Here is a 21,778-nt window from a genome sequence, read left to right on the forward strand (position 1 = left end):
CCCACCACTCACTTTAACACTTTCACACTATTTAAGTGATTATCCTCCTCGTTGTTTAAAGATTATTTAATTTCTTCATTCTTAAGGTGCGATGGATGTACAGGGGCCAAACAAGACATTATGACATCCAGGGGGAGATCTTCAGCTTCCACACCCTCGTCTCGACGCTGCGATTGGATGATCAGATGGAGCAGGATCCCAGAAGTGTTGGGTCATTTTCCAAAAGATGTTTTCCATTCATTTTAAGGAGAGGGGCTCAGCATTTGATCACACTAGGTCAGATGTGAGCAGGAGTCGCAAGGATTAGGTGGAGAGTGTGGACACCAGTCACGTTAGGAAGGAGCTGCAGCATCCTGTTGAACAGGTGAGTGTCATTTTGCATAAAACGATAACTCCTGACCTCTCCATTTAAAAACAAACACTGCCACTTTTCATGAGTCTCTTCTGCATTGGGTGAATAATGTTGTCCTCTTCTAGCCAGGTCCTTTATTGTGGCAATAATCTGGCACCACAGACTTTATTAGTTCTAATTTTCTGTAGAAGATGACGCTGTGTTCATAGTCAGGTTGCACATTTACATGTCACCCTTAGATACAGAGATAATGGAATATGCCGCATGTTGACCCGGAGGAAACATGTAGGAACACTTGCAAACAATTCTGTGAGCCCTTTAAAGTCACGTTCAACATGTAGTCATGTCACTGTGTGGCCTACACAGCTCTACAGCGCTCTCTGAAAAAGAAATGGGCTTGGGAATCAATGTGACGGTGAAACTTAGAGGGCAGAGGAGATTAGCTCAGTGGAACACTAATTACCACATAAAGGTAAGAGGCTTCATTTACAAAACAAAACTCGATGAAAAAATAATGTACATTTTGAAAAATGCACTTTAATTGTGTATCTTAAGAGGGATTTTTTTTTCTTAATGCAACAGCTTTTATTCCACTAATGAATTAACACTATCTTATGGTCGCCTTTTTATTTTTGATCCACTACATCAACTGTTAAAATATACGTTTTTCTTTATCATTTTTATCTTAAACTTTTTATACTTTTATTATTACTGTAGTCTACTGTATCATGAGTACGCTTTGCTCAGTGAGTGGAGCATTTCTTTTTTTTAGCAGAGGCCGTTTAAGGGAAGAGCAAATTAAAGGTGTGAATTCACTACCACTAACACTGATACTCAGAGACAGAGCAGAGCTGACTCAGAGCCCCAGCATTAATGAGTTAATGTGTGATATGCCCTCTGACAGACATACAATAGAAACAGTGGAACACTTTCATTTCGTTACACTTTAGAAGTTATGAGTTATTGTGTTGCCTTTAAGACCAAGAAAAGCAACACGTTTAAGTTAAATTCTGATATCACAATAACACAAATGATGTTTAGTAAAACATCAAAATATTCATGTTTTATCAGTTTTATCAGTATCAAACCAGTGTTAGTTTGTCTTTTGTCTCTAACAACAGAACCTAATGTGTTTGTCTGACAGATCTCTGTTCCTCCGGCTGGTGTCCTCTGTCCACTTCACTCTCTGATCTGGCCGTCATGGAGGTTTTATACATCAACTCCTCCGTGCTCTTCGTCTCTCACAGACCCCTCAACTACACCTTTGAAGAGAAAACAGTGTACGAGCGTTGCAAAGACATGCCCGCTGTTCTCATTTGGTACCTGGCCCTGCAATTTATTAACATGTTTCTGGGCATCCCGGCCAACCTCATGGTGCTGTGGCTCATCCACAAGAACAAGGGCGACTCCTCCACATCAGATATCTTCATCCTTCATCTGGCGATTCTGGACGTACTGTTCTGTCTCATCCCTCCTCTGGAGCTGGCCAACATCGTCTTCCTCACCACCAGCAGCACCTGGTACGTCCTGCGCTTCTTCTACGGCATGAAAGACTCCTCACCACTCTTCCTCTCCTGCATCTGCCTGGACCGTTACGTAGCTGTGGTCCATCCCATCACCTTCACCGAGCTCAAGGACCGCCAGCACAGAGCAGTCCTGGCCATGGTGGTCTGGCTGATCACTCTGGCCTACGCCGCTGCTAAATGTGTAGGCAACATTGTCAACTTTGAGAAGGTCTTCACGGCGATGATCCTTGCGTCGTTCGCCTTCATGGTCTTCTGCAACATTGCGATTCTCTGGGCGCTGCGGCAGTCCGGGCCCGGCAGAGACGAGATGCATCCTGTGAAGAAGAGAGCCTTCAAAATGGTCCTCATCATCCTGGCCATCATAGTGTTCAACTACTTCCCACCTGTCGCGTTGTTCCCCTTCCAGGACTACTTCTCTCCCGATGTGTTTCGTTGCTATATTCACTATGTCGCCTTCGGCTTGATGGACTTCAGCAGCACCATCCAGCCCATGCTCTACCTGTCCAAAGAAAAGCTGCCACAGAGCCTCAACTGTTGTCAGACCAGCACGTCTCATATCCAATAGGGAAGTTTTATATATTTTCCTTTTTTTTTTTTAACTACAAAAGTTTGCTGTATAAATGCGTTGATGTAGTGAAATACATGAGAATAGGTTATGTTCTTGCTTTATTAGATATTGACATATGCCAGTAAATAAAATATGTACTGTGCAGTGGTCCTAGGGTCTGGGTCTGTTATGATAACTTAACTATGAGAGAATATGCACAAACATAATCAGCAGCAGCACTCAGTGAACTCTGGTGGTATGAAGCCATACAGACAGTTTGAGTTGTTTTTGTTCACTTTTAGAGATACTAGAAATGAAGGGATAAGTCAATTAATCAACGTGGTTGATCAATATTAATTAATCTTCTACTATTCTGATTATTGATTGATTTTTCAAGCATGAAATTACAAATATTAGCTGCGTCCAACTGCTCAGCTGTGAGGATATTCCTCTGAACTCAATATTTTTTGGTTTTCAAACTGAAAAAACAAGATGTTACTGTGGGTTCTTGGAAATCGTTACGGGCCTTTTCCACAATATTTTTTCAATTTTCAGACAAAGCAATTAATTAATAATTGACAGAGTAATTGATAATGAAAATAATCATTAGTTGCCTCAACAGCCCTGAGAATTAGAAATGGAATGGAATTTATTTTGTGCTGATTAAAACATTCAAAGATTACGCTTGTCTTTCCCGAATAATGCCCTGGTTACTCTGGATAATCCACAGACCTTGGATAGCTTCATTATAATGAAGAAATAGTTCCTCTGAAAACAGCTGACAGCGTGTTTTGAACACATAATGAATTCCATTCATCGCCGCTGCACTGGGGAAATCTCAGTCTACTATGTAAATTAAAACTATCTACATCACTAGACAGGCCGCACTAGAGTTGGGTAGAAAAATATGCCTTTTTTCATTTGTCATTTGAACTGAACCTTCAAAATGCCTCCCAGTAATATGCTACATTTTCACACCTCAAGGACCTGCGATCCAAGCATGTTTCATAATGCTACTGAGACGGCTAACTTTTAACATGTAGCGTTCTTGTCTGTCATGCCGTCATTTTTCTATCTATAAGATGTAATGCTGCTGAAACATCTGATGGTTCATCAGAGCATCAAAAAATTTCTGTCTAATTTCCATAACTGTGGATTTATGGTTAGGCAACACTCATTTGGACTATTAAGTGTCGTCCGTTGTACTTCTCTGTCTGTGTGTGTGTGTGTGTGAGTGAGAGAGAGGCACTTTTATATAATGTGTATACTCATATTTTCTTTTCTGGTTGGAACAAATGTGTAAAAAAAAAAAAAAAAAAAAAAAACCTCACAGAATGTATTTGTACTAATCAAAGATTATATTCCTGCACATCGCCTTTACTTTTAAATAAAAGCAGATCTGTAAAGTGTAAATAAGACAAAAAAAATGTTTTGGTTAATGTTTTCTCTTTAATTTAGACACAAATCACACAGAAGTAAATCACAATAAAATCCTAGTAGCAAACACTCAGTTTAATATACATTGCTATGCAGGTATATCAACCAGTTGCCACAATGAACAGTAGCCCTATGATCATGAACATGAGATTTTACTCCAGCGTGTGTCACTTGCACATTATTCATGGTAAGAGATGGTATCACAGGGAAAAACCTAAAACAACTCCACGAGAAGCTCGACATTATTTGAGATCAGCATGGCTTACACTACTGAAAGCTGGTCGCTCGATACTGAATGTTTGCAGTAACATTATTTTCAGTAATATCATTACACAAATACATTCTTGTCAGTTCAATAGATCAGACAGCGGACTGTATAATTAAAGCTATATACAGCATTATATTAATGGTCTTCACCTTACATCACTGAGCGGTACAACATTTCTAACTCTCTGGCTACAAAGTGTATAAATGTATGTAGAAGCACCTTACTTCTAAAACAATTAAGATTCAAATTTTTTTACTCAACCCTGTAGGGAAATTTTCATTTTCTTCTCTCACAGGAAGGTCAAAGGTCAGGACAACAGAACGTAAACCTGGACCTGGTATGCAGTGTCTTGCTCAAAGACACATCTGCAAGGTGAACGATCACACCCTGGCGATCTGACAGACATTCAGTCATTCTTATTTTCTTGTAAAGCATTTCATAAACATATAACCAATATTTTGGTAACCTACAGCAGGTTTTAACGTTATTTTAGAGTCCTTTTTCTTCTGCCTGTGTCTCTTACACTGTGAGAGAGATGCCTACAAGAAGAATATTAGACTTAATCAATCAAAATCAAATAAGTAATCATTGCTAAATAGTCGGCCCTGTGTTAAAACAGCACAGGGGGCTACATTAGTGGGGGTGTCTTTTTACAGCTATCAGGGAGACAATGAATTATGATGCAGGAAGTCCTGGTGGTTTATCAGACATCAAACCACTGCACGAGAGTTTCTGATGATTTTACAACTCCATCAGCGGCAACTATTTAATATTTTGTCATGACCATCACACAGTAAACAGTAGAAAATGCAATGTTGACTTTACACAGTAATCTAACGCACCTTTAGACTGTGTTCAGACCGACAGTGCCCCTGTGTGAAGACGGCATTCATCTCAATGAGGCCACTGCAGCTCCAGCAGGAAAAAATGCATAGTATTATAAACCGCAGTGCAGTGTTTTGGCGTCTGATAACCTCTCAAACTCAGGAATCTGTTACTCATCACACAGCTGGTTTCTGGTGTCCATTCATCCTCGTGTTCAGTGTCCTTGCCGTTTCAACAATGTAGTGCTCTCCATCATCTCCGTGACAAATAAGCGAGCTCCATCTGCAGATGTAGGCTGTGAGGTGTGGTTTCGAAGTAGTCAGTAGATTTTGAATCTTAGCTTTTATATTATTCAACTTTAACAATTTGGTTCGTATTTCTATCAGTGTCTGAAAGTGTCTCAGAGGCCGCCGGTCAGACTGGGTTTGTTTCAGCCTTGCTGGTGCTTCCCTTGCACTGAGCCTTCTGCTCCTTGGCCGCGTGCATCTTCAAATGTTTTTTAAGGGAGGACTGGTCCGTGTAGGTCTTTCCACACTGGCTGCAGAGGAAGACCTTCTCTTTGGTGTGGACCAGCTCGTGTCTCTTCAGGTGGCCCGACCTGCTGAAGCTCTTGCTGCAGTACGAGCAGCTGTACTCCTTCTCTCCCGTGTGAGTTCTCTGGTGCAGTTTAAGGCTGCTGGCCACCGTAAACTTCTTGCCACACTCACTGCAGCTGTACGGTCTCTCTCCCGTGTGCATCCGCATGTGTATGGTCAGGTGGCCCGCCTGGCTGAAGGTCTTCTTACACAGCTCGCAGCTGTAGGGCCTCTCTCCAGTGTGAATCCTGTAATGCGTTTTGAGGTCACCCAATCCGTTGAACCTTTTCCCACACTGAGCGCAGCAGTACGGCTTCTCGCCAGTGTGGATCCTCTCGTGTATACGCAGGTTTCCTGCGTTGCTGAAGGTTTTGCCGCACTCCTGGCAACTGTAAGGCCTCTCCCCGGTGTGAGTCCGCAAGTGGACTTTGAGCTGGTTGTGCTCGTTGAAGCGCTTCCCGCAGTGCGAGCAGGAATACGGTTTCTCTCCAGTGTGTATGCGTTTGTGTATCCTGAGCTGACTGGGATGCGCGTATGTTTTACTGCAGATGTTGCAGCTATAGGGTCTTTCTCCTGTGTGGGTACGCTTGTGGGATTTGAGGAGATCAGCCCGGCCGAAGCGTTTACCACAGTAGCTGCAGCTGTGGACCTTCTCGCTGCTGTGAGTCTTCATGTGAATGTTGAGCGAGGTTGCTCGACTAAATGTTTTGGGACAGCTGGGACAGCGCAAAAAGTTGTCACGGATCTCCAAAAACTCATCAGCAGGAACAGCGGGCGAATCATTTACCTTATGTGTCTCTACCTCTGGCTCCGAAACCTCTCTGCTCGCCCCTCCAGGATCTCTTTGTGATTCAGGGTAATATCTCAAGTCCTGCTTAGAGAAACTGTCATCATCACCATACTGCAACACCCCGTTCTGCTCCTCCTCCTCTGTCTTAATGGACTGTCCATCCTGCATGTGGCTGTCGGAAATGATGGTGACTTTAACTTCACTGTCGCTGCCCCTGGAGTCTTGTTCAGCGCCTGAAGATGGCAGCAGAGGTGCATATGCATTTTGACTGTCACAACAAACCTCTGTGCTCTCATCTTTTACGGGCCTCATTGTCAGATTGAGAACAGATGAAGGCTGGGAGAGGTCAATAGCACTGTTTTCATCCAAGCCAGGCTCTGCTTTTACAGATACCAAGGTTTGTGTGGGCATACATACCTCTGAGGTGTTCACGCATGGTTGTTCAACATTTTGATTAGTCTGTAGAAAGAAGGAGGCAGGGGACATGCTATCCCGCAGCTTGTCTCTGTGCTTCCTCCTGCAGCTCTTCTTGTCACTGCTGCATATGGACATTTTGAACGTGCCCTGGGTGGAGCTGATCGGACCGCTGCTCCATTCTGAGGTCAAAAGCTTTTCTGTGGCATCTTGTTCAAGGGTATCTGTGAAAATTCAAGGCCAAAATAATGAGCTTAACAGCACAGACTGTGACTTTGAGTTATGCATGTCCTAAACTAACTAAAATAATTGATTAGTTGATAGCAGTACTTTAAAATTCACTGAATGACACTGTAGGATCATAATAAATTAAAGCTGCATTCACTTTTTTTTTTTTGCCACTGGGGCACAGCAGAACAAGCTCAAAACACTGGCACATTAAGTTATGTCTGCTTTTTTTTTTACATATCAAAAACAACATATGCATTAATTTAGAGTTGTGTTTCTGGCCACCTAACAAATGTAACGCCAATATTCTCTGTTTAGCTGTTTTTGTCTCAACTAAATCCCAAGGGAAATATCCTCTTTAGTTGCTAAATGCTCCACCATGTTCACCAGCTAGATGCTATCTTTCTCTGTTTATCAGTTTGGGGCTAGACAAATAGTGTACACTAGGTTACATCTTTTTTTTTCTGAAAACAGCTGACTGCTGCAGCTGGACATGAAGTAGAACTGAGTGGCATTGCAGGCCAGAAAACAAAAGTGACAAAACTGAAACGAAGCTGACAATAAACATAATGAAGAGACTTCTTACTAGTAGGTTTAACATTAAAAAAAAAATAGTGTGAAGCTCATCAAAATATTATCCTTCCTTCCATTCATACATACACGTAATCTTTATGTCTGTGGCCCGGTTTTTCTACATAATACAATAAATAAAAAAGTGTGATTGATTTCAGCTGATTGATTGATTGATGTTTGAAAAATGATACTGACATTTTAGGGTTACATTACAGGAACACATATATTGTGATTTAGTGTGCACTGAAGAATTACTTCTTAGTTTAGTTTACTAAATGTATTTATGAGGGACCATGTACTTATGCTGTACTACAATCATTAGTACAGGCAGGATATTGTGATAGTATTGTTACAGTATACTAAGTCCTGCATTACACATTCATTGTTAAGCCTATTTCCTACCTCATAAACCAACACTTATTTTCATTATTCAATTAACAATTTGTCTACAAAATGTCAGAAAATAATAAAATGGTAATTATAAAAAAGGCCATGATGATGTGTTCAAATTGGTTGTTTTATCTGACCAACAGCCCAAAACCTGCTTAAAAAATGACTGGAACAATTAATCAACTGACAAAACAGTTGCCGGTTAATTTTCAGTTGATTAATCAGCTTTGAACGAAGTGAATGCAGCATTGTTTACGTCTGTTTGCTGTCTGTTTACAGTAGTACTGCTACCTTAATTTACATCTACATAAACAGACATGCACGGCCACAGTTTGCTGACTCTGCCGGACAAGCTTAAAAAAAAGGTCAGTGACTGCATGAAGCTGCACTGTATTTACCAACTCTCTCTGCAGACTCCCTGCTCTTGTGTGCACGCAGCAGCCTCTTCAGGCCCTCGTTTTCAGACTCGATCCTGTGTATCGTTCCCTGGTACTCAGACAGGGTCCGGTCCACTGAGTCCAGGATGTCGCTCACTGTGGCTTTGAAGATCTCATTCAGAGACGACTCCAGGAAATTTTTCAGGTCGTTTGCCATGTTCGACCTGAAAGTATTTTGAAAGTATCTGGAACAAAAAAACATACAAATAAGGTGGGTGTGTGCGGCTGCTCTGCTGCCGTGTGCGGAACAAACAAAGCGGGGACAGGCGCAGGAGAGTGACGGTGTAGACCAGCTGCCTTTTAGCTCCCAGGCCAGCCCGCAGCGCCCCTAGCGGTGTGGCGTGAGACCGCTGGACTAACTTGGGCCCCGGCAGACGTTACTGTGACCCACACAAATAATCACGGTGATGATGGTGTGTAAATAACAATAAGAAAAACTGCAAAACCACAGCAGCACTATTAGATTACTACTAATAATACCACTAGTACCACTACTACAAAACCAGCTACAACAACTACTAGCAAGGACGCTCACATTAATGCTAGGTAATGCTAATGTTTTAATACCGACGTTTATCTGAATGCTAGTCGTGCTAATGACACTGTTTACACTTAGGTATATCAATAGAAAAGCTAGTAATGATGGACATGTGATGAATAACGACGTTACGTAATATTACTAAGTTAACTAAAGGCTTCTACAACCAGTTAAAGTACTTATAGCTAATTGCAGCAAGTTAATAACAGTGCTAATAGTAATAATTTGTATGAAAATGCTACTAGTTTAGCTAAAAATGATGCTAAATGCTGCTGCTAATGATTTTGTAACTGAGGCAAATCATGTAAATAATGTTATTTGTGCTAATCTGTCAGTAAAGCTCAAACTGTTTTTATTGTCTTTAAGTGGTTAGCTACCGAAATTAAACAGGCAAAATGAAAAAATAAATCTAATATAATTATGATGATAATAATTGTAATAGTAAAAGAAATGTGCAGTGTTGTTAAAGGAATTTCTATGCACAGCCAGAAACCAGGAAGTACACCTACATTACCCCTCAGCTAATGACGTGCACATTGAATCTGTTCAACTTCTGGTTTTACCACATTGCTCCTGTTTTCATTTGCAGGAAAGAAACTGAGCCACTCCTGTCACTTGACCTATATGTATGCTTGCATGCCTGCAGGGCAGTGGGCGTGGGCCGAGGCCTCTCAGGTGTCTCTGAGCTCTTGAGTCATCTGCCAATCACAATGTACCTTTTTCTTCCTCTTTGTTGCCATTCAGCAGCTTTCTCCTTCTTACCCTCCTCTAAATACTCACCCTTTTTCCCCCCCAGCCAAAGCTGCAGAGAGGCGAACAGGACGAAGGTTGACGGAAGTCTGATCTTGATCTCTCCAAAATGGACAGGAAGGGGGGTGGGGGGGGGACGACTTGGTCCAGACTAGGACTTGTGACTTGCATGCATCTTTATGCGACACCACAAACTGAGAGGCTGCCTGCCTTTAAAAGAGCGGATGTGAGGGTGGTTTGTTGTGCGCAGCAGGTTCAGACACAATCAACTGAGGGGTATTTGTATGCGTGTGTGTGGATGAATGTGTCTGTAAAGGCACAGCTCTTTGACAGCAGTATCAACCCAGTGTAACACAGTGGTGTGTCTTACCCTCCCACAAGACTTGACTTAAAACCTCACAAGCCGGCTGATCATATGATGTTGCTTTAAAGAGCCTGGAAGGGGTAAGTCATGCATCACAGTTGAAAAGATTCCTCTTAATGAGATTTTATTTTAGCTCTTTGAGGTTTGAAAATGTTCAAGTTTATGTCTGTGTCATGTTCACTGATAGTAATGAATGAAATACTAGGCAGTGTTTATCCTCTGTAGACAAATTCTATTATTGCACATGCATACATTTATAACTCATTTCACAACTTTCACTTTACCCAGAGTGGCTGTGTTCCTCTTTTTATTTTGTTCTCTCTGGGATGTTTTTAAAATATATATTGTACTTCTGCTTTCACGTTTTAAGCATCCTCTCCAGTGTGACTTGCTGTAAAAGCTCCCCATGCATTGTTAGCAGCTTCTCATGGTGATCTGCACTTAAGGTAAACTGCATTTTGTCTGAGCAATTTTATATTTGCCTGAAAGTGTCCTGATTTATTTTTGTTCTCTCTTTTGATCCTGAAAAATGTTTCTGGAGATCTCCAGAGTCATTCGAGCATTCAGCTACAGTTTTTAGTATCAACAATGCTGCCAAAGATACCATCACACACAGAAGATTAACCATGTTATCATGTGAAACGCTCAATATTTTTTGAAAGAGCTGTAAGAGATTATAATCAGTGCTGGATAATGTTGGAATGCCCCAAATTATTCTGAAATTCAGTCTTTTAAAGTGGAAACATCAAGAGAGACAATTTTGCATTTACACTTTGCAGTTTGTAAAGTTTCAGTATCTCCGCATTTTGTTTCCAACACAGTGTTTACAGATGATCCTCTGTTGCTAATCCTTGTTAACTCTAGAACATATACTGTAGCACTTGTTGCACCCTGACAGGAACTGAGAAATGAGCACCCACACAGGAAATGTGGTCAAAGTCTGTCCCGGATGTTGGTTACGTGACGTGAATAGAATAATGAAGACAGACGGATAGGTATAGAAAAAAAAGTGTGACAGAGAGATGGAGAAATAGATGAATCTGCGATCAAATCTAAGATTACATTAAGCAGAAAAGAATAAGATGATGTTTTAACTGTTGACATAACTGTTTCACTGTTCATTTGAAAAGATGCCCTCGGTTTGTGTTGACAGCACACCATGGCTACAAGTTTAGGGTTCAACACGGCTTCATCCATCATCTGTGCAGCACCATGATAAAAATGATAAACATAGGCGTAGACAGTTAAACTGCTCACCAGAGTCAACCCTTCAACCCCACCCTCTGCCTCCCTTCTTAATCCCCACACATACACCTCTGTCTCTCTGCCTCTCTTTCTTTCTGTCTCTCTTGCTCACTTGCTGTGCTGATTTTGTACGTCTGTGGTCAGGAAGTGCAAACAAGCTTTTGTGACATTTCACTCAAAGTTTGTTGCACTGCACATCTGCAATGCCATGCCAAGAAATTAAGAAATTTGACAAATGATCGTGATGGGCTAAAAAATCTTGGACTAAAACTAGATTACGTGGTGGGTCAGTGGAATATTTTTGTCAGAGTGATGTTTGTAATTTCAAATGCTGTCCTCTGTAGTTTTAAATCAACTCTTTCTAACAGATGAATAGAAAAATACAGAGCTCATCCCTATCACTCTACAACCAAATATAGTAGAGGGTTATGAATGGCTTCTTTTGTCCATCAGCTATCAGATGTTCCTGCTGGAGGTTCCCCGAAAAGTTTTTTTTAAAGTGGCATTCAGAGAGTTCATGAAGAGTTAGCTTAACAGAACAGTTTGGTTTTTGTTAGGCAACATCAGGGTCTTTGAGCCTGTCTGACCCAAGATTCGAGCTCATTTTTCTTGCTCTGCTTAACATGGGGGTGTGGTTAAATATTTTTGAACATTAATGGGTTCTTTCTTTTGTTACAGATCTGTGAATGGCGCCGCTGGAAGTTGTAACATGACTTGGGATTTCAGATTTATGCAGCCTTACAAAATGAACATCCAAATGAACTTCATATAGCAGAGGAAGACATTTCGTAATAAGGCAACATTTACAGCTACAGCGTCTTTTACCAAAATCCACAAAAACCTCAAAAAGAAAAAAAAAGAAAAAAAAAACGGAACTAACTGAGAGAGACGCTAATGGAGGAGGAAAGCTTGTGTTCCTCTCTGCCAGATCATACAGATTCAGTCCTGCAGGAACCCCAACAAGACTCATGGACCTCTACAGAGCACCAGTACATCAATGGAGAACAGGAGGCCATTGTTTGGGGCGCGACAGAGGTGCAGATAAACCAGGCACATGGGACAGATCAACTCAATCTCACCCTGAAGGCAGCACAAGAGACTCCTGAGGAGGCAGAACAGTGGGAGCAAATAATATGGCCAGTACGCTCCATGAGCTGTACCAGTCCTCGGCTTTCTTTTGCCACAGTACAGTGGGACATACCCGATCCCTTTACAGAGACGCCTTCACTCATGACTGACGGGAGCTGGGCGAATGAGCCGAATTATGGTGGCATGACGAGTCTAGATACCACTTCCCTGTCACTTCACCAATCTGACGATGATAATGAGCCTGAGCCTCTCATGCAGGGGGAGAGAGAGGAACTCGATGGGTTTGATTCACAGCTACCGAACTCCAATGTAGAGTGGACAGGAAACAGCTCTGAGGTAAGTACTGTATGAATAGCGATGTAATACTGTCATTATTTAGATTTTTTTCTATTTCTGTGTCTGTATACACCTTTTAGATACAGTTTCCTGTGTCAGTAAACCTTCCCTCACTGAGCATGCGCTTGGCTTTAACCTCACCACCTCAAACTTTAGGTCCATGTTTGGGTTACTGTAGCAGTTTGAATATAAGTGGGAGGAATAGAGCAGACATCATGTTAGTCAGATGAGGCTGATTGTTACTACCTACTCATGAACCCACTGGTGATCACAAGTTTTTCTCACACATTTCATGCTCATGATCGATGGCCCTGTGTTGCAATTTCCAGCCATGTGATGCTGCCGATGTACAAGAGCCGGCGACACAGGAAAAGGATTCAACGCACGAGCTGTTAGACAATGGTGCGTATTACTCAGAGCAACACCTTTAAAAATATGTCTTTATATTTGTTGTTCAGTTTGAGAATACACTTGTGATTCTTGTTTATTGTTGCATGTGTAGTGGTTCGAGTATTTTGATTAAAATGAAAAAGAAGGGGAGATTTTACTACAAAACTGTGATGTTCACATCTCTCTGCAAAATCTCCCAGAAATCCCACTGAGCGCAGACGCAGAAGAAGAGGAGGGAGACTCATCAACGTCAGATCCTGTTGAAACTGTGGACTTAATTGATACTCTTGAGACGATTGAAGGAACAGAGAATGAGGCGGACAGTATTGTAGATTTAAAACTAGAAGAGGAACAGGAGGAGCCCAGCTTTATGCTGACTGGACAAGGAGACTCAGAGGAGCAGCAAACTTCAGCAAATGGTGTAGAGATTGAAGAAGAGAATGAGGAGGGAGGTGAAAAAGAAGAAGAGGAGCAGATTGTGACAAACGTGACCTGTACTGGAGATGGTGAAGAGGCAACAACTGTCAGTTGTCTGAGTTATGTGTGAGTATCATTAAAAGGGGAACAGGAAGTGTGTACTAAAAGTAAATGCTTTCATTATGTTTATTCGTTTCACAGCATTGTGTGCAAATATAACATTGACTACATTGCATGTTTCCTCCACTCTTTGTAGGGAGGTTTCTGCAGAGCCATTACAATCTGATGATACTGGACTAACCCGAAGTCCAGATAAGCTAAGTGATCTGCAACAGACAGAGGTTTTAGAGGAAAGTGGCCACTCAGGAACTGAAGAGGATATAGAGATACTGGAACGGTTACATGAAGAACCCACTGGTCAAATTGAAGAGCCAGAAATGTGTAAAGATGTAGATTATAACGTGGACCCTGAACAGTCAGAGGCTGCGGACAACGACGAAGAAGCATCAATAGAGGAGGCAGAAAATGAAGAGAAAATAGAAAACTCACAAGACATACTAGAGCTGACTGAAAAACTGGAGGAGATAAGTTGTTTAGAGCAACAGGATTGTGACCAGACAACTTCACAGGAGAGAGAGGCGTCACCGCAACCTGAACACCCTGAGTCCGAGCAGCTGGAAATGACAGAAGAGCCCGAGCTGATCCAAACAGAGGTGTCACATCAAATAGAGGAGCAGCACTCTGAAAACTCTGAGCAGTTAGTACAATCACAACCTCTGGAACAGTCAGCACAGATGGAGCTGACAGAACAGCCCGTCCTACCTGAAACTGCAGAGCAGACAGAGGAGTCTACTCAGTCAGAGCAGACAGTCTTTGCTGAAGCTGAAGACACCGAAGATGCAGAGCAGCCAGAACAGACTGAGCCGACAGAGCAGAATGAGCAGTCACTGCCAATGCTCTCCGAGCAGCTTGTGCAACCAGAGAATTCAGATGAGTCAGAAACAACAGAGCAGCTGTCTCCTGAGACTGAAGTCACACAGCAGACAGCAGAGGCTGATTTAAATCAGGTGGGCACACAGGCAGAGATGCTACATCAGGCTGAAGAAGTAGGAGGTTCGGAGGATGGTGATGTACAAACAGTGGTGGCAAATGGAGAACAACCCATGCCCCCTGAGACAGCCGTGCCTCATATGAATCATATGAATGGAGGTGAGGTGGAGAGAGAGATGGCCCGCCGCCTCGCTGAAAGGCTGTATAAGTTGGACGGGATCCAACGTGTAGATGTGGTGAAGCACTTGGATAAAGAGTAAGCGCATGTTTTAAATTTTTTAAATCTGTCTGTTCATAACTGAAGGGTGATGGCATTATGGGCATTGCTGTGCAACCCACAACTAGCCAGTTGGGTTGTAGCTGCAGACTGTTTTCTGTTGCGGTGGGGAATTCCCAGGTGGAGTAAATGTCAAGCACGACATCAGTCACAGAGTTGGTTATAAATAATGTACATTGAAAACATTGATAACATCAGTGAATCTATGACAACTATGCCCAGGCAAAACAAAAAGAACCCGAGTGCTGTGTAAACATCTTCAAACAATAGATAAGTCCAAAAATAAATAGCCAGCTTTCACGATCAAATCTTTAGAACTTTATTACAATAAATTCCCATATCACTGACAAAACTTTTACTACAGTGTGTAGTGCTGGAGAAATCTTTCCTTCTTTTCCAGGCTCTTGAAAAAGTGAGCCAACTGAAACGCATTCAAATTAAACAACCTTTGTCATGTTTGGTCATATATACACCAGAGTATTTCAGGGTTTTGTCTAGGTATTTCATGGAAAATTAACTGTCTGTCATAATCTTACAGTACATTTATAAGAAAATGGGACTCACTTTCCACATCTCCCAAATCAGAGTACACAGTGTTTGTCTCCAGAATGTTTTTTAATCTGCCAACCTCAATGTCAGCAGGAATAACATCTACTAAAGTATTTAAGCTTCTACATAAACAAGATGTGACGTATGATTCAGGGCCAAACTTTCATTTGATATACACATATTGTACATCCTAACATATTTTATTTTTCTTTAAATGTCAATAAAATCTGACTTTTAATAATATTAACATAGCAACATTAATGATTCCTTTAGATATACAGCTCCTTAAAGACTGAGTGACGCTCTTTTGCCCACGGAGGACTATGTGATTTTTTCCACATAAACACCTTCTTATTTATTCCATCTTCTGCCATATAACATTAAAGGGGCACTAGAAAGATTTTCCACATTAAGATCAATTTACGTGTCACAGTGAGGGCTGCTCAGCCTGTGGAAAACAGTGGTGTAATGACCCCTGTGGTTATGGATGCTCTTTCAAAAATCTGATAAAATTACCCTGGTGATGCCATCACGGTTATCTTCTTTCTTACAGAAAGTCTGTGTTACACACTATGGTTATTTTTACTATATCGATACAGTTTAAAATAGTCCTTTGTCGTAAATGTGACCTTATGGTTAAATGATGCAATTTTATGGACCTTTTTTGACAGCTTGAGTTGAGGGAAATGATCACTGACCTCCTCATACTCAAGAGGTCACATGATTTTTTTTGTCCGCACCACATCGTCTTCTTTTTCTTCCAGTTTAGCTTAAAAACTGCATTAAACCATATTGTCCCAAACGAGATGTAGAGTTGAAGATATTGTGACCCTTCAATGTTTTTTTTTTATTTTTTATAGTGGACCTGGAAAAGTCTTCTGGTTAATATAAAACAGATTATAAAATTTCTAAGTAAGTCATGATGATATTGACACCAAATGTTTTTTTTTTCCCTGTTCAGTAATGACTTCAGCCAGGCTGTTGGAGAGGAATACCTAAAATTTTTTGACTTCACTGGGCAAACTCTGGATCATGCCCTGAGGTGAGAATTACAAAGGTAGAGCTAGGATGGCATGCCATGACAAACTCATAAAACATCTCATAATCTTTTTATTTACTTACGGTTTCTCTCTCAGATCGTTTCTGAAAGTTGTGGTGCTGATAGGAGAGAGCCAGGAGAGGGAACGTGTGCTGCAGCATTTCGCCTGCCGCTTCCATCAGTGCAACCCCAACTCCTTCTCCTCTTCAGGTGAGCGTCAGTCACCGTTCACTTGATATTTTTGGTTCACGGTCAGAGGTACAGCAGTGAGCGCTCTCGTGACAGATGCATGTGTCATTATCAGTTGTTTTAATATATCCTCAGGGTCTGTGTTGGCTTTGACGTGTGCTTTGATGCTTCTCAACACTGACTTGCACGGACAGGTGAGACACATCTATGACTGTAAAAGAAGTGATTGATGACATTGTAAATTTTGTTTTGACTTGGCACTGTATTAGCGGCTGATCCCTGTGAGATATGTAGTCAGTCACACGTTTTTTGTCTGTGTTGACAGCATGTAGGAAAATCCATGTCCTCCGCTAAGTTTGTGTCCAACCTGGATGGGATGAATGAAGATGAAAACTTCAACAAGGATCTCCTGAAAGTAAGGCCTTCATTGAAGCTTTCAGAGAACACATTTTATCGAAGTATGGTCAAGTCCCTGTTGGTGAATATGTCATTTGAATTTTTCTTCTCCATCTCCATTTTAGAGTCTTTACAATTCTATTAAGAGTGAGCCGCTGGAGTGGGCTGTGTAAGTGGACAGTACTTATTTCACTTTCACTTGATTTAAAAAAAAAAAATCTGTTCTCTCTCTCAACCATTCCTCCTTTGTCACATCCCTCACTTGTCTAATCTCGCACTTAATAATCTTCCATTGTGTGTTGAAGTGATGAGGAGGAGTTGAAAAGCTCTGTGTTGCTGGATGAAGACACAGGAGACAGTGCACCGCTGCGCTCAAAAGCCAACCCCTTCCAGGATGTTCCTCATGACAAAAAGGCCTCAGTGGTCAAAGAGGGATTCCTCCAGAGAAAGATCCATGCCGACATTGACGGCAAACGCAGTGAGTCTGTGGTTGAGCATTTTAAGTACATGAAAACAACATTGATTTGTGACCTGAGAATTTATGATGTTTGCCTTTGCCCAAACTTTTATTTTGAAGAGTGTGGTAGTGAGATTTAATGTTCTTTTTTTTTTTAAATTTCATTACATTATCATTAATTAATTAATTTGTTATTTATTTTCCATTATTAGATTTAATTAATCACCATTTGATGTTTTGAATGGATAGTGAGCACACCATATCATCCTGCTTTTGTCAGTTAAATCAGAATGAGATTGTATAACCTCTCAAGTAACAATGTGTCTTGGACACTGTAACCAGTAAGAAGCTTCAGCTCTCCATTGATGTAACAATTGACAAACCTGAATTTCGATGTAATGATTGTGAGTGTCTTTTATTGTGTGGGGCTTTGACATCAGTGTCGTTAGTGTCTAATCTTCACGTACCTGACGAATGTTTCTGTGTTGCAGCTCCGTGGGGGAAAAGAGGCTGGAAGACTTTCTTTGGAGTGCTGAGGGGAATGGTCCTTTTCTTACAGAAGGTCAGTAACTCAGCTCCAGGTTTTATTATGTGAAAATAATTTTGTATTGTCTATGATTATAAATACATTTCTGTAATCTCCCCTTGTTCCGTGCGTCTGTGTGTCTGTGTGTCTGTGTGTGTGTGTGTGTGTGTGTGTGTGTGTGTGTGTGTGTGTGTGTGTGTGTGTGTGTCAGGATGATTACAGGAGGGACCACCAGACTATCGAGGAGGTGGTGAGTGTGCACCACTCTCTGGCCGAGCAGGCAGCTGATTACACCAAGAAGCCAAACGTCTTCCGTTTGCAGACGGCTGATTGGAGGGTTTTCCTCTTTCAGGCCTCGTAAGTCACAGCACAGCTGGAATCTGTATGTATATGTGTGTATGTATGTGTGTGTGTGTGTTTATGTGCGCGCGCGCGCCAAAGAGTCCAACAGTTAGTGTCAGAGCTCTTGTTTGTTTTGTGCTCAGTTCCAAAGTGGAGATGAACTCGTGGATCAGCCGCATCAACCTGGTTTCAGCTCTTCACTCCTCACCGCCGTTCCCCGCTGCTGTCGGCTCCCAGAAGAAGTTCTCCAGGCCGATCCTCCCCGCCTCGCAGTCTGCTCACACTCTGGTACACACTCCCACTTCTCTTTCTTGGAGGCTTTGAGTTCTTCATAGTTACAAGTTATTTTACATATTTTTAATGAATTGCACTGTTCAAATATGTGTGTGTTAAATGTGTTCCAATGCATGTTAGTCAGCAAGCCACCAGCCAACCAATGAATTATATGAACTGCTTAAAAAATGCTAGTTGTTCATGGTATAAAAACTCTTTCTAAACCAGCTCATGTTTTGCCATGATATACAGCTGTTCATATTAACCTCCTAAAATCGTGTTTCCATTTGCCTCTTCTTAATAATATCAGGGACAACTAATAAAACCGTCACATATGTATTTTTGAACAATCCCTTTTGACCCATCAAAGCGAGACTACGTGCCTTTTGCTGAACAGTGGTCACTGCGGATAATTTAAAGAATTGAGTTTTATTTTAAATTTGATAACAGTTAATACAGCACAGAAATGCCATACATGAAATATATTTTCCATGATACACATCTGTACTGTACACTTTCCTGGAACACTTCACTTCTGCAGCTGGAGTATGATGGGAAATTTCTTTAGTTCTTTATTCAACAGGCACAGAACAGATAAATATTGTTAAATACAGTACAACAGATCATTTTGCAGACTCTGTTCCTCATCATACTTGATAGTCATTTGTTCTGTTTAGGATTTGCATCAAGTGTATTTGCATGAAACCTTTCATCTGTTCCTCTGTGCTACTTCCTGTGTAGGAACGTCAGCAGCAGTCTCATGCAGGAATGCTGGAGTCCTTTAAAGCAGACCTGTCTTACCTGCAGCAAAACTTGCCAGAGGGCAAAAAAGCCAGAGCCAAGGAGCTGGAGGAGCATCGCGTCAGAGCAGAGTACCTGCAGCACGAGGTAGAGAGGGTGTTGTGACAAAGAGAACGTGTGTATACGAGTGTGAAAGAAAAACAAAAAGTGACCCTGCTTCTCTTGCTCAAACCCTGCAGATGTGTCGCTATGAGATTTACATCCAGGTAATGGAGAGCTGGAAGAGCGTGGAGAAGACAGGCAGTGACGTGTTGAGCACAGCAGACCTGAACCTGTTTGATAAAGCCGTGTGTGCAGAAGCTGTAGGGGAGGAAGAGGTGGAGGAAGGTGGGCTGAAAAAGTCCCACTCCAGCCCTTCTCTGGAGCTGGAGCTGGCTCCTCCGACGGTGATCAAAGTCAGACGTAATATCTCTGAAAGAAGGACTTATCGCAGGACTATAATCCCTCGATGGAATAAAGAGGCCTGAAAGGTGTCTTACTCAGAGATAATACGACTGAGTCATGGCTCTTTGAAAATGAAAATGCAGATTTGTTTTTCTTCTGCAAGCTGACGGGACCACAGATTTTTCTAGTTTGTGGAAGCACTGAGCACAGAAGCAGGGAAACTGCTGTCTCAGGAAGTTGTTTTGTTTTGGAGTTTTTCTGCGTTTTTATCTTGTGCAATTTAAAAAAAAAAAAAAATTTAACCTCAGGGAATCCCTAACGCTCAGACTCTCTCACGATAGAGGGGAGAACCTGATTCTTTTGTTGAGTGACTCAAAGTGTCTGGCCCTAATTTATTCAGTTTTTAAAAAAATATATACTATACTCAAAATAGTACAAAATTGGTCTCATTGGCAGTGATGTGCTCCGGGCAAAAATTGTGCCTTGTAAAATGTAAACCACAAGAGGGTGCTGTAGTACAGGACATGTCTCAGTGATGGTAGGGGGATAAAATGTCCTGTCAGTTAATTACAAACTTGTTTTAAGGAGTCCTATTTGCACTTTTTTTGTTTTTAATATTGTGCATAAATTGTTGATTTGTTGACAGTGATGCCACTGTTACATATTTGTTACTTGTTGATATGAAGGTTTTAGTTCCAAACTGCTGTGTAGTTTTTTTCTCTTTTGGGGAAAAATAAAATGTTACTTGTCATAGTCATTCATTGTTGGTGAGTCTGGTGATGGAAGACTTCTTTCTTAAGTGTCTGTAATTCACTTGTTGTCTTTAAATGTATAACAAATACCAGTCATTCAACCATTTACTGCACAGTTACAGGCTTCGTGAGCTGTAATGCCAGATACAGCGTATTTTGTTCAAATGTGTGTGTTTGTATCCACCCCTGGTTCAAATTACACAACTGTCTGTTACAGGGTGCAGCCTTTTATCTTTTAATTTTATGAGAAAATGTACTTTGAAGGAAAAACATGTGGCCAACATGAAGAACTGTATGGTGTCTTTACACACCAAATTGTTACATCATGCTGACATCATTATATGTACAATTCATGATAGGACCCACCAAGTGATTAAGAGAAGATATATTAACAGTGCCTGAACTTTTGAATCATGTGTTGTAGGGCTAAACAATTATTAGAAATATTATCGAAATCACAATATGGCCAAATGTAATATCCAAATTGCAGGAGCTGCAGTAAAAGGTAAAATGTGTCACAATGCACCATATACATTTATAAATGAAGCATTGTGGTGCTACAGAAATTCCTTGTCTAACAAATCATATTCTCTAGATATTAAGGTACCTGCCTGTTTAGAACAGATCCTACAGAACCCAGCAAACATCACATATAAAAACATTTTTTCTGTGGAAATGGTTCATCACAATCTGACAAAGTAATTGCAATATGCTTTTTTTTTCATATTGTTCTGCTGTTTTGTAAAAAATATATTCCTGTACAAGAAAGCTACAGCACGATGTGTGTGTGTGTGTGTGTGTGTGTGTGTGTGTGTGTGTGTGTGTGTGTGAGCGCGCGCGTGTGTGTGTGTGTGTTTGTGTGTGATCGCTCAGTGTCATGGGCCCCATTTTGTTCTCTTTCAGCCTGACATGTTGAGCAGCAGTCAACCTGGGGCGGTTGACAATAAGAGCAGGATGTCTGGTATTAAACACCCCCCCCCCCCCCCCCCCCCCCCGGCTCACACAAACACACACATCTCTACACACTCACAACACACACACAGTCACACTCAAAACACACACATTCCTCCTACAGGAATGTGATGTGACAATAGGAAATGCAGTGACGAGCACAGACAATACAGACAGGGACACACCGTTCTGTTTTGGTGTCCGAACCGGATCAAGGCGCTGGATAAGCAAGTATTTCATTAGTCCTGAAGCTCCTAGTTGGTCTTGTAGATTTCTTTTTAAGATTTCTCCCACCTGGACT

The 21,778-nt window shown here is 41.4% G+C and overlaps 3 protein-coding genes across 4 annotated transcripts; 2 read left to right on the forward strand and 1 right to left on the reverse strand.

Annotated features, from left to right (window-relative positions):
* The first annotated feature begins 1,498 nt into the window (after positions 1-1,498).
* hcar2 (hydroxycarboxylic acid receptor 2-) lies at positions 1,499-3,742 on the forward strand. The gene has a single exon (XM_023419637.2). It carries the CDS (start codon positions 1,553-1,555, stop codon positions 2,441-2,443), a length of 891 nt encoding a protein of 296 aa, XP_023275405.1. The 5' UTR covers positions 1,499-1,552; the 3' UTR covers positions 2,444-3,742.
* A 110-nt stretch (positions 3,743-3,852) lies between these two features.
* Positions 3,853-8,646, reverse strand: LOC111664726 (uncharacterized). Its single transcript, XM_023419434.2, has 2 exons — positions 8,324-8,646; positions 3,853-6,958 (listed from the first exon to the last, which is right to left on the reverse strand). The coding sequence occupies exons 1-2, from the start codon at positions 8,562-8,564 to the stop codon at positions 5,370-5,372; spliced, it is 1,830 nt and encodes a 609-aa protein (XP_023275202.1). The 5' UTR covers positions 8,565-8,646; the 3' UTR covers positions 3,853-5,369.
* A 1,061-nt stretch (positions 8,647-9,707) lies between these two features.
* Positions 9,708-20,531, forward strand: LOC111664725 (uncharacterized). 2 transcript variants are annotated; one of them, XM_023419431.2, is made up of 17 exons: positions 9,708-10,094; positions 10,385-10,460; positions 11,938-12,684; positions 13,014-13,086; positions 13,275-13,617; positions 13,748-14,797; positions 16,329-16,409; positions 16,504-16,616; positions 16,731-16,789; positions 16,921-17,010; positions 17,117-17,160; positions 17,297-17,469; positions 17,940-18,010; positions 18,186-18,331; positions 18,460-18,604; positions 19,331-19,477; positions 19,570-20,531. In XM_023419431.2, the coding sequence occupies exons 3-17, from the start codon at positions 12,154-12,156 to the stop codon at positions 19,855-19,857; spliced, it is 3,354 nt and encodes a 1,117-aa protein (XP_023275199.1). In that variant the 5' UTR covers positions 9,708-10,094; positions 10,385-10,460; positions 11,938-12,153; the 3' UTR covers positions 19,858-20,531. The 2 variants fall into 2 exon arrangements, with proteins under 2 accessions (XP_023275199.1, XP_023275200.1); XM_023419432.2 differs by lacking the exon at positions 10,385-10,460.
* Positions 20,532-21,778: the final 1,247 nt, after the last annotated feature.

Source organism: Seriola lalandi, unplaced genomic scaffold (assembly GCF_002814215.2).
Source record: "Seriola lalandi dorsalis isolate HSWRI2012SDOR001 ecotype SW California unplaced genomic scaffold, Sedor1 jcf7180002054606, whole genome shotgun sequence".
Taxonomy (NCBI): Eukaryota; Metazoa; Chordata; class Actinopteri; order Carangiformes; family Carangidae; genus Seriola; species Seriola lalandi.

Coding starts and splice junctions, on each gene's coding strand:
- LOC111664725 (XM_023419431.2), top strand. CDS start 12,154: ATGGAGGAGGAAAGCTTGTGTTCCTCTCTGCCAGATCATACAGATTCA. Junction 16,410..16,503: donor ACTCTGGATCATGCCCTGAG/GTGAGAATTACA, acceptor TTTCTCTCTCAG/ATCGTTTCTGAAAGTTGTGG. Junction 18,605..19,330: donor CGCAGTCTGCTCACACTCTG/GTACACACTCCC, acceptor CTTCCTGTGTAG/GAACGTCAGCAGCAGTCTCA.
- LOC111664726 (XM_023419434.2), bottom strand. CDS start 8,564: ATGTTTTTTTGTTCCAGATACTTTCAAAATACTTTCAGGTCGAACATG. Junction 6,959..8,323: donor GGAGTCTGCAGAGAGAGTTG/GTAAATACAGTG, acceptor GAATTTTCACAG/ATACCCTTGAACAAGATGCC.
- hcar2 (XM_023419637.2), top strand. CDS start 1,553: ATGGAGGTTTTATACATCAACTCCTCCGTGCTCTTCGTCTCTCACAGA.